This window comes from Etheostoma spectabile, chromosome 4 (genome assembly GCF_008692095.1).
Source record: "Etheostoma spectabile isolate EspeVRDwgs_2016 chromosome 4, UIUC_Espe_1.0, whole genome shotgun sequence".
Taxonomy (NCBI): domain Eukaryota; kingdom Metazoa; phylum Chordata; class Actinopteri; order Perciformes; family Percidae; genus Etheostoma; species Etheostoma spectabile.
This window is the reverse complement of record NC_045736.1, coordinates 17,915,281-17,929,972: the sequence shown is the minus strand read 5'-3', so window position 1 is coordinate 17,929,972 and position 14,692 is coordinate 17,915,281. Positions and strand designations below refer to the sequence as shown.

Below are 14,692 nucleotides of genomic sequence, written 5' to 3'. Positions count from 1 at the left end.
TTGGTTCCTATGTTAGTGTAGGGAGCAGCTGTGGAGCACGTCTGTTAAAATATTTAAAACAAAAATGTTGCCATTCCAAATGAAACAGTTTTCGTTTTTTTAGGTTGGAAATATAGCTTTATTGTTGTGAGACCGCGTGGGCGCGCCTGAATGATATTGCGCGCGGCCCATCATCGCAAACTCCGACCGACGCACAGCGGCTCCTCACACAGCATCACTACAGCAGCACAGGGTTCAACTCACAGGTTCTCCACTCCGCTGTTGTTTAAAAAACAGAAGTATTTGGGTTTTTTTGGAGTAAAATCAAGAGCTCCAAGTGGATCACCGGGAAAAGAATTCAAACACACCGGTGGGATTAACGGGATTTGTAGTCTACTTGGAGCGAGGTAGGCAACACTTCTCATTCACAACGTGTGTTTAGTAGAGGATACATAGGGCTACTTTATCACATGCACGCTTGTGACACCAGGGAACCGTTTCCAGACAGAAAACGCAGAGCAAGTCTAAACCATAACCTACTCAGAAAGTAGGCTACAGTCTACGTTATTCCATCCATTAAGGCAAAGAAACAGCAAAAAGCAAAGCGAAATATGTGATAAAAGTATGTTAATACTCGGAGAGGAGCACAACATGTGTCCCGTCCAGTGTGACGCTCTTGTTTTGTCTGCATCTCAGCAGCAGGTCGTTCAGGGTTAAAAGGTTTCGAACTGATTCGGTTTTAAATGGATCGTATAGGGCAGGCTACTGACAGTCGTGCTTCAAGTGACGCCCTGATCGATGAGATCGACTGATAAAGTGTGTGTGTGCCTGCGTGTGTGTGTGTGGTGTGTGTCATTTAAATAGTCTGTAATGAGTTATCGGCTGTCTGGATGGAAAAAAAACGAAGAGGGCAGTGAGGGGACAGGGCTGAAAAATTAAATTTGTTGCCTTGTAGTATAGATGTAGCCTCAGTCTGTTCTTATTTAAGGTTTTAAAATTCAGCATGCATTCAAAAATTATATACACATAAAGGTGTTTTCTGTGTGTGATTCTACATAAAAGTGATGTCAAGCAAAGAACTGGACTGATTTTACATAGGCTACAATATAACTATATTTTCCATTAATTTGATACAGATTTTCATAATATATACCATTCACATTGGCACAAAATAATGTCTTAAGGGAATTGCCTGTAACCATTTTTCAGTCTGAATCACAACAATTCACCTGTAGTCTGCTTTAAACAGAGTCCGCTATCTTTGTCTGTCTCTTTCTCTGCCTCAGGATGTGTGGTATGGACGTGGACTTGGACGAAGGCGGTTCAGGCCAGGAGGAGAAAGAGGAGGAGTTCTGGATCGGGGAAGGGGTGAAGATGCTGCCCCCTCCCGTGGCCCACAGCGGAGGCAGTGCATGGGGCAGCCGCAGGGGCAGATGTGGCTGTGTGGCCTGCGGGGCAGCTCTCATCCTCTGGGACCTGTGTGTTATTCTAGCCAGCGCCCTGCTCCTGGCTCTGGTCTTCTCTGTGGTGCTGCTCCCTGCAATGCTACTGCTGTACGTCGGTTTTCTCTGCCACTCCAGGGTGAGAAATTACTCTGTTTATTCTATTTGTAGCAAGTACAAGCTGAGAGTAAAAGTTTACTGCTATTCTAGTGGACCGCTGATCCACTAGTGTTATTCAAAATCCAAAATTCTGCTTCTGGATGACTAGTCAAAGGATACTGTGCTGAGGTGGACACTCATTCATTGGCACAAGGTCCAGACTATAATACGAGACCCAGGATTCTTTTCACTGGCAAGAATCCCTGTTGTGCCTAGAGTTCAGTATTTTACAATGAAGGTTTGGGATATTTATGTGTGCAATGTTATATTTTGCAATATTCTTTTTGGCAGGAATTATGTTCCCAAAGATCAGTCATTTTTTCTGTCATTTTATAATAAGATAGTTTCCACTCCATTTTCAGCAAATGTGATTGTCAAGTAGACTAAGTCATCATCATGCAGTTTAAAACCACTATACATTTTGTATAGTGCTAACAGAATAGTGTGTGAATGACAACAGTTTTTTGGAAGTTTTTTAATGCATTTATGCAAATTATTTTTAAAAATGTTAACACTTTGTCCTTAAAACCCTTATATTTGTCAAGGTATTGGTCTAAAACATATACCATTTAACTACAAAGTCCCTGGTTTGATGATTTCAGGTTGTGACCTCTGTTGCATTTTACCCCTTTCCTCATTCTTGTCATGTGTTTCCTTTCAATCTCAACTTTCACCCATTAACATATCGGAAAAAAATGCAAAAAAAAGAATTATAAAAAAACAACCTTGTAATTGGGGCATCCAGGTGATAAGTTGTTAAGTTCATATCTTGAAGTTGATTGCGCCTCAGTTTCTGAGAGTCCTGGAGGAAACCTTTATCCCCATGTTTCCTGTCACTCTCTACTGTCAACATACTTTAATTGATGATGGTTGACTATAGGTTTTCCTCATGGACATAATTCCTTCACAGTTCTTGAAAAGTGGGAACCATTGTGCACCAGTTGAAGATCATTATAGCTGCTATAGTCAATATTTCTTTAATACTAATGGATTTGATCACTATGTAATGCAAAAATGTTGCTCATAGTAAAAACCTAGAGATAATTGTCATCATTTTAGTGTTTCCAGCCACAACAAGCAGCTGTTTTTACTGGGGAAAATAACTGTGTAACTAGCATCAAATGAAAGTAATGCCGCTTTTCCACTGCATGGTACGGCTTAATTCAACTCCACTCAACTCACTTTTTTTGGTTTTCCACAAGCACGTTGTGGATAGTATCTGGTACCTGGTAACTTCTTTGATGACTTAGATTTAGACTAAGACATACTTTAGTTATACTACCTTAGTTGAGGTTCCAAGCAAGCTGAGACGATGCTAAAAGGTGGAGTTAAAACACTGCAGACCACTTAATGGTCAGAGGGAATTGTCAAACACGCCGTTTTTAAAAAGCCAAGCTATTGTTAATAGCCACCACATTTTTTTATTTACTTGACCCACATTTTAAAGGGAAAAAGACATCATAGTGTTACGATAATTGGATAGGTCTTTTAGGAAGTAGTTGGAAGAGAAAGACTGTTTCTGATTGAAGATAAAGACGCTGAAATACTATTCTTGTTGACCCACGCGTGACGCATGGTCATCGTAAAAACAGCCTTTTTTAGCAGCATACGTTGTACTTCTATACCTGACACCATCTCCACAAACAGCAGCAGACAGATCCTCTGTAAAATATGGCGAGTCTTGGCATCATTCCCAATCAAGCTGTGAAGGTCTACAGCTGCCCTGGCTCACCAAACAGGCCGTAGCATCACATCCCAACTTTGGTATGGTTGGTCTTTTTGCCCGGTTGTCTGTGTTGACTGATTTGGTTTCTGAAGACACAGCCGTAGGAGGGGGCAGACAAATTAAAATGCAAAGAGAGAAACTGGGCACAGGAGGAAAATATACTCAGTGAAATCACAGTGTTCACTTGACATAGGTGTGTTTCTGTGGCTTTGTGTGTTTTGTGTGTGCATGTGTTCATGAGTGTGCTGAACACTGCTGCTGCTATTTGTTGGAGGCAAAGCTCCTTTTGAAAAAACGTACAATAGGAGATTGTTTAGAAAAGGGTGTTGGACGTAACAACATCGTGTGTGTGTGTGTGTGTGTGGTTGTGTGTGTGTGTGTGTGTGTGTGTGTGTGTGTGTGTGTGTGTGTGTGTGTGTGTACGTGCGTGCGTGCGTGTGTGTGTTTGTGTGTCATAACTCTGGTGTATGTTTTTGTAAGGATGTCAGTGTGTACTTCTGCAGCTGGCTGTTTAACATCTCTTTCTTTCTGGCCCACCTCCTCTCTCTCGCTCGCCCTCACAAGTGATTGACAGCTCGGAGGGTTACTGACAGCTACTGAACCACTTCTTATCGTACTGTAGAGGGAGCCTGGGAGAAATTCTGTCACAGCCCACTACCCACACCATCTCACTTCTGCACCCTGAACATATGCAAACACACATGCACACACAGGACTAACAAATCCCACCTATTTGCTTTGTGACGGAAGAGAAGCAGCTCCTGCTGATGCCAGAATGTTCACCATAGTCTCCTAGCGCTCCTATCTACTTTCATGAGCACCCCTCTGTGTTTGTCCTCGTAGGTCATCGATGCCCCCTCTGCCATCTGCCGATACCTTGACGACAACAGCTGCTCCGCCCTTATCATCCTGGGTTTCGTGATGATGTCACCGCTCGTGGTAGTGGCAGCCGCCGTCTTCTGCGGGCTGCTCCGACGGTTTCGACTCCTGCTTCTAATTCAGCCAATCACACGTGCCTGGTACCGAGGGCGGCTGTTGGACTGGGTGGGCAGTGTACACAACTGGGTCTGATTGAGATGAAGCAGGAGGCGCTGATGGTCAGATATACTCTCTATAACAGTCAGGGGGATCAGAAAGTTAATTAGTGTAAAATCAATCAGAGAGATAAAGGGGTTAGACAAAATAACAATAACAGTTAGTCAGATCTCTTTTAAATTGGTGGTATTTGGAAAAAAGGCTTTTGGTCAGCAGGAGATTTCTTAGTTGCACTACCAATAATTGACCACCAGGACAAAACGGTTGCAAGGCTAAGTGGCAGCGCTGTAGGTAAGGTTGCTTTCATATGTGAGCACCTTGTCCCGTTTTAACTGAACTGGTTTGGTTTGTTTGGTGTGGTGTGAAAGCTCATTCGAACTTAGCAGCGGACCAAACAACTGAACTCTGGAAACGAGGGTCTCGGTTCGCTTCCAAGTGCTCTAGAGATCGGTTCACTCTAGATGAGAACAATACAGGAAGTGAACCAAAAACAGCATTTACTGGTAGAAACTTCAACTTTGCTCACAATTTACAGACTTATATAAGATTGCTAACGTTAGCTCCAAATGCCATTCAAGTGACAGCCTTTGTTGTGTTTAATTGCTAACTTATAGCCACCAGTAAAAGAACTCGGTTAAGTACTGTAGGTCCATTTTAACTGTATTGACATTACAGAAATCTCTTGTTAGCATCTTGTGTGCTACTTGTTGCAAAGTGACGCATTTGCACTCAACTCACATTGGGCAGTGACAAACCCAACCAAATGAAAAATGCAACAATGTTGCAACCTCAGCCCCAAATTGCACAGAGTCTACCGAACTGGGGGTGAAATTGGCAAAATATGGTCCTTGAGACACCTACCATAGCAAGAAATACGACGGATTTGAGTACTTTGCCATGTCACTTTGTCACTTTAATGGCGTCACAACCATGTAAGATGCAGTCTCGAAACTTTGCGTAGTTGAGATCAAAATGAAGGCTGAGTTCAAAGATAGGTGTGGTCCAAACAAGGGCGCCAACAGGGGGGTAGAAAGTATAGTACACTATCGCACCCAGCCCTCAAACTCTCAGAAAGAAAGCAAATGAGTGTATTTTCTAAAATGTCTAGGTGTCTCCATTATTTTGTCTACCCCTTCTACATTTACAGTGATTTTGTGACTTGTTGAGAACAAGAAAATATGATTGGGCTTAAGTTCATTGAAGCAATTTCCACCTCTGTCTTTTTTATCTTTGTTTTAGAAACTGAATACTTTTCAATAATTCGTGGCGTAATGTCTTTGGACTCTAACCTCACACACAGAGATCACAAAACATACTCTGCACTCATTTGATCCACAATGGAAGGAAGGCAATGCATCTTGGCACAGTTCAGAAAAACAAATTCTCAAATCGTGGTTTGTAAAATAAAGGATAATTGTTGAAGTTTCATATTGCAATATTACAATGGCTTTAATACAAGCAATACTCAAAGGAATTGTTTTCTTTTGACTCAGTAGCAGTTTCAAGAGAGTAACATATCACAAGCTGGTTTATCATGGCAGTATTAAATTAGAATTTGTGTATATAACTAATATTTTTGTCATTGTGCATTGCCTGTTTGCTAACTATGTTGACATGGTGACATGTGGGACTTTTTCAGAAATATATTGCTATGAAGACATTTGTGGTTGTACATTAGAAGTCTAGCGAAAAGTCAGAACATTAGATTCATTGTTTTGAGTTCAACTCGGTCCAGTATGTTGGGCTTCATAAAGAAAGGGGTAAAACAGGGTCAATAATGTAACATTTACGATTAAAAATCAGCATACAATAACTTTAAAATCGTCTGTGAGGTGAACTAAATGTTTAACTGATGTAGCATCATTAGCAGTCACGTTTTGGTCTTATATATGGCGCATATTTTATCTAAGTGGAACTTTTAGATCATATTGTGCCATAATAAAACACACACTTTATTATAAAAAAGTAGAAGTAGTAAGTTGGCAGTCTGATAAAGTAATTGCTGTTCAGAAGCCAGGTGAAGTGGTGAAGTTGAAATGGGATATAAATCCCCAGACCAGGAGCTCATTCTGCTGCCTCTTCATTTATTGTACTGTACCAGCATTGTCATACTGAAATGTATTTATTTTCTATTTAAACATAGTTATTTGCATGTTTGTGTCAGGAATTGATCATGTCAGTTCTAGTAGTATGGAAGCCTATTATTAAAAGTTTTTGAAAGATTACAGCATTTATTTATGGTTTAGCTTTTCATTTCAGTGTTACCAACCAAACAGCAACTCATTGTTATGTTCAACAATAAAAATCGGGCATTTTTTCACCCTCCGTTTACCTTTGGTTGCACTGGTCACATTTGTGCCCCACGAGTGAGTAACTAATCTAATTAAATGATGATGTGTTTGTCCAGTCTGTCGTGATGTATGTATGTTGTATGCACTCCATTAAACCCCCATATTGATACATCACCCTTCTCTTGTTCAGAGAGCATGCAGTGTTTACACGTCACTCACTGCTCTCCGTACCAGCCCACAGTAGGTTGATAGTGTTTACATAGCAATTTGTGTAAGCTCTCTACAATGTCTGCATGACAAATACACAAAAGGTCAAACCTCAAATCTTTTTAGTACAGAAAAAAATGTGTTCGTAGCACAGAGTATCACTAACTGTCACTGCCTGGTGAAAATCCATTTAGTGTGCTCCCCTTAGGCAGAGAAAGAGTAGAATCAAACTCGATTGTCTTTAGTTAAAAAGGAACATTTTCTTATTATGCGGGTCAATCATTTGTAGCACTGCTCTCTTCTTTAAAATAGATACATGCAGTATGGGGGAGGACATTGCAGCAGGATGAACCACAAAATGAGCCAAAAATGTCACCAAGTGTCAGAATGAGCGCAGGGTTGCTGGCATTGATGACCTTTAAAACTGCATTATAATGCCACTTTAAACTATAATTGCAGGTTTTAAAATCCCTTGAAAATGTTTCAAATTTAATTTTCATTAACGATGACAGTTCATCATTATTCATTAGTTCCCATCACACAGACTCATTTACTGTAGTCTAAAATTCAGCATTTGTACCTTGGACTATTTCCACTTGTTCCCTTTGTGTGAGTGTAACAACAGAAACAAAAGAAAAAAACTCCACTATTTTATGTTTGTTGCGTTCACAAGCTCTGTTTATGTATGTCATACAGTCTTTGTAGACTGTATGTTACATGTCTCTTACACTCATTTGGGTTAGGTAAGATTTGCAGGGTTTTGTAATTATTTGTATAACACCTATGGCAATACTCAATGAAAACAAAAACCAAAAAACAATACCAGATTCTATAAAATTCATAAAACATGTTAAATTCTACTGAAACATGTGACATTAAGTCAACCCGTTGGTACATTTGTTATTTGTAAAAATAGCAGTTTCAGAACTGGTAGTAACACTAAATGAACTGTTAAATTGGAGATGATCGCAGAGTAAATGGTCTACAGCCATGCTGGCAGCCTTATGAGGCTGTACATATGCACACCGATGCTTGGAGCTAGATGCTTATGTTGGTATGATACTGTAACATGCTCATATTGACAATGATAACATTGTCATGGTTTTGTCAAGTTTCTGTTGTAGTGTGTTTCATATTTTCTGTTTGTTTATCTACTTCCTGTTTTGTTTTGATATCCACTGTTTGGTCACATATTTGTAAGATTATGCCCGTATGATTATTGTCTCTGCTCCTAATTTGATTTACCTGTTTGCTTTCAGCGTCCCTTCATCCCATCTCTCAAATACTCACCATTCCCACTTCACTTCTGCCTGCCTTTTGACAACGATTACTGCCTGCTCCTGCTGTATTGTCGCCTGCATTGTTCTTTGGACAATAAAAGTACTTACTTTATATCAATTGTCTGAGTCGTGCATTGGGGTCCGCCACTGTACTGTGATAAATATGGTAAAACTTAACCACAACCATCTTAGTTTAGCATGCTAAGAAAGTACAGCTGGGGCTGATGGGAATTTTGTTAGTTTTGCTTGGTATTTGGTCACAAACCAAAGCATTAGACCAGGGGTCTTCAACAGGGGGTCCGCGACCCCTAGGGGGTCCGCGGAGGTACTGCATGGGGGTCGCGAAAGTTTTGGTTGATTAGACCTTTTTTTATATCCCCCCCCCTGCAATTTTTTCCACTAATTGAAATGTCTTTAAATACACATTAACATGAATTCAACACACTGTAGTAAACAGATAAATGGAGGCAGAAGATGTCTTTCAGTCATCAATGCACACATGGCACTATAGGACCAGTTTGATATAACACAATTTTATACAATATATATAATTAGGGGGTCCCCGCTCCATCTCGCCATCAGTTTGGGGGTCCTTGGCCTGGAAAACGTTGAAGACCCCTGCATTAGACTGATAAGAATTTTGACCTGATAGTGCAAGATGAAGAGTGAAGTTATTATAATTCATACCTAGGTGAACATGAATGTGTATCACATTTCATGGTAATCTACCCAACAGTTGTTTTTATTTAAAATCTAAAACCACAAATACAAACTTCATGATGGCGTTCACCAATGTCAATAGAATTAATCTTCTTGGGACCTCGCGTAGCTGCACCATGTTTTACTGCAATTCACCCACTTGTTTTTCCGTCTGGACCAAAGTGATCGGTTGACTGATCAACACTGTCATCAAGCCACTATTTCAATTGAATTCAAATTTATTTATAGTGTCAAATCGCAACAGGGGTTATCTCAAGACACATTACAGATAGAGTATGTCTAGACCACACTATAATTTACAAAGACACAACAATTTCCCGCCAGCATGGCTAAAAAAACTAACATCCCTATTGTAGTGAAGTTAAAGTGGTGATACCTTTTTGTGACAAAAAAGTTGATTAAGAGACAAATGCATGACTTAGTCCAATCCCAAATAGCAAGGTATTCTACTTCCTCACTGACTCTTTAAACTTAATCCATTAGTGTAAAGGACCTTCACGCTCAAATGTGGATATTCACTGTTTGGTTTCAAAGTGGACTCTTAATGGATGCTTCTGTCTGCCTAAGTGCCATTTTTAAAAAGAGAGTCTATCAGACTGTATTTCAAAATAGATGTAACAATGAGGAAAAGGCATATAAAGTACTATAAGTGGAACACTTAGCTCTAAGGTTTCAGTCACTAAAAAACATCATTCCCATAAAGCACAGTGTAAAAAAGGTTTACAGTTTTTAGGCCAGGTGCTGTTCGATAATGATCTCTACTACACTGTACAATATTGTACTGTACTACTATACTGTAAGCCACTTGTAATTGCAACATGTAAGTGCATTTATTTTTTATAACCATCATCTTTTTACCCAAGGTGCAGTTGGAGGAGATGTGTTTTTAGCCTGTGTCAGAAGATGTAGATTTTCAGCTGTCCTGATGTCAATGGGGAGCTTGTTCTAATATTTAGGAGCCAGGACAGCAAACAGTCTAGATTTTGTTGGTGTCCCTCGCAATGAGGGAGCAGCAAGCAGATTGGCCGATGCAGAGCGGAGTGGACGGGCTAAGGTCCAAGGTTTAACATGTCTTGGATGTGAGCTGGATCTGATTCGTTCGCAGCACAATGCAAAAGTACAAGTTTCTTGAAGCGGGTGCAGGCAGCAACTTGCTGCGGGTGATGGGTGCCGGTGCGTCCATAGTCTCCTGGATCACTGACTACCTGACAGATAGACCACAGTTTGTCCGCCTGGACAGTGTTCTGTCGATGTGGTGGTGAGTGGTACGGGGGCCCCGCAGGGGACTGTGCTGTCTCCTTTCCTGTTCACCTTATACACCAAAGACTTCCAGTACAACTCAGAGTCATGTGACCTACAGAAGTTTTCTGATGACTCTGCAGTTGTTGGGTGTACAAGGGATGGACAGGAGGGAGAGTACAGGGCACTGGTGGGTGACTTTGTGGATTGGTCTGGTAAGAACTGCCTGCTGCTGAACGTAGATAAGACCAGAGAGATGGTGATCGACTTCAGGAGGAAGGGAACGGCTCCGCAGCCCCTTTGCATCCTGGGAAGTGACGTGGACATGGTGGAGGATTACAGATACCTAGGTGTCAACATCGACAGCAGGCTGAACTGGAGGATCAACAGCACTGCTGTTTACAAGAATGGGATGAGCAGACTCTATTTCCTGAGGAAGCTGAGATCCTTCAACGTGTGCAGCAGGATGTTGGAGATCTTCTACCAGTCTGTTGTGGCCAGCGCCCTGTTCTCCTCCGCCATCTGCTGGGGCAGCAGCATCGGAGCCAGCGATAAAAACAGACTGAACAAACTGATCAGGAAGGCTGGCTCCATGATTGGCTGCAAACAGGAAACTTTTGAAGCTGTGGTGGAGAGGAGGTCACTGAACAAACTGTTATCTATCATGGATAACCCTGACCACCCTCTCCAACCCCCATTGGTCCAACAGAGGAGCAGTTTCTCAAAGAGGCTCCGACAGCTTCGATGCCGCACTGACCGCTACAGAAAATCATTCATACCACAAGCAATAACACTTTTTAACACGTCATCTCTGGGTGCTAGATGAGACTTTTGGACACCACACTACTGCACTAATGCAACCTGCACATTTGGTTTATTTACATTTACATTTTAGCACATTTTAGCATATTATTTAAGCAGTTGCACATTTTTGTTCCCCCATCCTGTACATATTCAAATATTTGTTCTTTTTACTTTATTCGTATTATTATTTCATGTACATTGTATGTATGTATATTTTTCCTAGTATTTCATTTATATTTATATTTTGTGCTTTGTGACTCATTTTGCTGCTGTAACACAGGAATTTCCCGGTTTTCTTGGGATCAATAAACATCTATCTATCTATCTATCTATCTATCTATCTATCTATCTATCTATCTATCTATCTATCTATCTATCTATCTATCTATCTATCTATCTATCTATCTAACTGGTAACCAGTGAAGGGAGCAGAGGAGCAGTGTAGCGTAAGAGAACTTGGGTAGATTGAAGACCAGTCGAGCTACTGCCTTCTTGATGAGCTGCAAAGGTCGGATGCACTTACAGGCAGACCGGCCTGGAGGGAGTTGTAGTAGTCTAGACGTGAGATGACAATAGCCTGAAACAGAACTTGAGCCACCTTCTGGGTTAGAAAGGAATGTATTCCTTTGATGTTGTGCAGCATATAGCTACACAATTGGGGTGGTTGAAGCAAAGTTGGCAGTGTGGGAGAGTTTGTTGTCAAGTGTCACACACAGGTTCCTAGGTGTCAGGGTAAGGAATTCCAGAGTTTGCAATGGTGATAGTATGGTCATAGGTGGGGGTTCTCTTCCCTGAAAGGAAAAGCAGCTTGGTCTTGTCAAGTTTGAGTTTCAAGTGGTGTGTGGAATCCAATGAGAGATGTCAGTCAGACAGGCAGAGATACAGTATGGGCAGCTACCTGTGTTTCAGACTGGGGAAAAGAGAGAATTTATTGGGTGTCGTCTGTGTAGCTGTGTTAGGAAAAAGCCATGTGAGTGAATAACAGAACCAAGGGAGTTGGTGTACAGAGAAATGAGGAGGGGACCCAGGACGGGACCTTGAGGGACCCCAGTTATGAGTGGACAAGGTTTTGATAAAGATCCTCGCCTTTGAGGTAGGATGTTAGCAAAGAGAGTGCATAGCCGGAGACAGCCATGTCCTAAAAGGTGGAAATAAGGATCTGGTGATTCATTGTGTCAAAAGCACTGCAATGGTCCAAAAAGGATGACCACGGAGGAAAAGAGAGTGTTTTAAAGTGAATTGGAGAGGAATGGAAGAAGTGAGACAGGTCTGTAGGTGTTTACTTTAGACAGAATTACAATTTGTTTTTTGAGGAGAGATGTCACTCTTTTTTCTTTGAGAGAGTTAGCAAATCAGCTGGTTGAAAAAGGAGGAGTTAATAAGATGGGTGAGAAAAGGAAGAAGGTTGGAGAATAGACTGGAGAAGGTGAGAAGGGATGGTGTCAAGGGGGCAGGTGGTTGGACGGGCGAAGTTAATCAAGGTAGGAACTTGATTGGGAGATGGGGGGATGAAAGAGGATAGAGTTATGGATGAAGATGTGTCTGATGGAAAGTTATTTTCAGAAAATGAGATGGAGAATGAAGAGCGTATGTCATCTATCTTTTTTGTGAAGTAGTTGACAAAGTGGTTTGATAAAAGGGAGGAAGGAGGACGGGGACCGGGGGGTCAAGGAGGTTGAAGAAGATGGAGAAGAGTTTTTTTGGGTTAGAGAAGGAGGATTGTTCATCATGATTATTACATTATATTTTCATGCAACTCTCACCCTACTGATTTGTCTCTGTGTCAACTTGCATTTTTTCAGGTATTTTCCATGGCATCCAAATCCTATCAGAGGGTGCACTGATTTAACTCTGGGAATGAAAAACTGTCAAGCTACCAGCATTAATATTTACTTAATAAGTGGTAGTGTGTGTGTGTGTGTGTGTGTTTGTGTGTGTGTTGTGTGTGTGTGTGTGTGTGTGTGTGGTGTGTGGTGTGTGTGTGGTGGTGTGTGTGTGTACGTGCATGCATGCATGCACGTGGTGTGTGTATGTGTGTATGTCTGTCTGGTTCTGTCAAATATTCATGCAAACAACTGTCTGGAGCAAAGAGGACCAAGGCCTTTGAGTAATAAATATGTCACTGTAAACTGCACAATGAAAAAAAAAAAAAAGTAAGGAGCAGCTTTGTGTAACTTTACCTCAGTCCTGTCTGCCAAAAGTCTATGAAAACAAATTAAAGAATCCAAAATAAACATAACATAACAATAACTGAACACTGTGTGGCAACAGTATTGTAGTTAGAATTCATCAGGTTTTGTTCACACAGTGCGGCCATGAAGTATTTAGACATTGGATTTCATTGTTTTTTGTTCTGTGTTAAGCACAATGGATTTTAAAAGAAACAAGTGACTCTCAGCTTTTAGGGTGTTTTAGGTTGTTAACATTCATATTGGGTGGGATTCAAAGCTTTTTTCATACTGTATATATGTATATATATGTCTATGGTCTTTGTGTTGAGCTACGCTAATTCACTCTAGCTCCATAGTTTATGCACAGACATGTGGAGAGTGGTATTGATCTTCTCTTCCAACCATTGGTAAATAAACGAAAATGTTTTTCTATTACTTTTAAGCAATGACCTCATACTCATTGTTTAATTTTAGTTCCAATGTGATGAGTATGGAACCAAAACAATGACAAACACATCTGTGTCATCCTGACTGCACTGTAAGTGTCCTCTTTGTATCATTCCATAGATGTATGTAATCAGATAAAAAACCCTTTTGGAACATTCAAAACTACTTCATAACTGAAGATGTCAACGAGAAAAGTGGGTTTCTGAATTCAATCCAAAGCAAACAAAGGAACATTGACAATTACACACTGTCAAAAATGAATCTGCAGGATTATAAAATCAAAATACTGATCTTGTCTCATAAACTAATGCATAAAGACTAAACCTTAGTTTTATCTCAAACATGCAGCAGGGTTAGATGAAGATGATGTAAACTGCCTGTGCGGGCTTCAGTAGTGAACTTGTTTTATGCCTTCTGCATCGCCTGGTCCTGCAATTTTCCTCTCAATTATCTTTCCATCTACTGAAAGTAAATACTACTTCAAACTAAACTATCATCGCCTCAATTTAAATGGATTTTAAAAAAAACAAAAAAACATGATGTTTCTCTGGACCCCTGAAGGATAAAATATATTCTGAGTGGCTGCCGAATGGACACTGCATTCTGTCTCTATGGCAGCAGGTGTTTGTCGTATGTGTGTTTAATGTTAATAAATGGTGTCCTTGTTCATTGCGTGCTGAGAGTGTGTCAGTGTGATCTATGTGTTTGTTTTTATGCCTACACTGTGTGGGCAGCATGATAGGATTATGTGTGTTGGAACTGTTCCCACTGTGTACCTCTGTTGTGGACACGAGTGGCTAAGCAAATAACCACCATGTTAGCGCACAGATGTTCGCCGGCACAACGAGCAAACAAATTCAGATTCCTCATTTTCATTCCACATCCTGTGGCGGCCAACTGCTGGTGATAAAGCACAGGGAAACAGAGCAATGATTACCAACAGACAGGAAGGTGCTGCGCCTACAGTGGGCTGTCAAGAGGTGACAACACTTCCTGGGCGGGGCTGGGCTGTAGAGAGGTCAAGGGCTTTTAATTGGCATCATTAACCTTTTGTCATATAGGCTCCATTTATACACATTCATCAAATTAGCCGCTGAAATGTAAGAGAAATCCTCTTGGACTTTAGAGGGGAAGTAGGAGGGAGTGTCAAGAGCTTGAAACGGCAGCATCAAAGCCGAACTGACCAGCCACC

The 14,692-nt window shown here is 40.9% G+C and overlaps 1 protein-coding gene across 1 annotated transcript; it reads left to right on the top strand.

Moving 5' to 3' along the window:
• On the top strand, window positions 1–6,672 carry tmem88bl (transmembrane protein 88b-like). The gene is made up of 3 exons (XM_032513268.1): window positions 1–386; window positions 1,266–1,560; window positions 4,150–6,672. Exons 1-3 carry the CDS (start codon window positions 151–153, stop codon window positions 4,375–4,377), a joined length of 759 nt encoding a protein of 252 aa, XP_032369159.1. The 5' UTR covers window positions 1–150; the 3' UTR covers window positions 4,378–6,672.
• The last annotated feature ends 8,020 nt before the right edge of the window (window positions 6,673–14,692 follow it).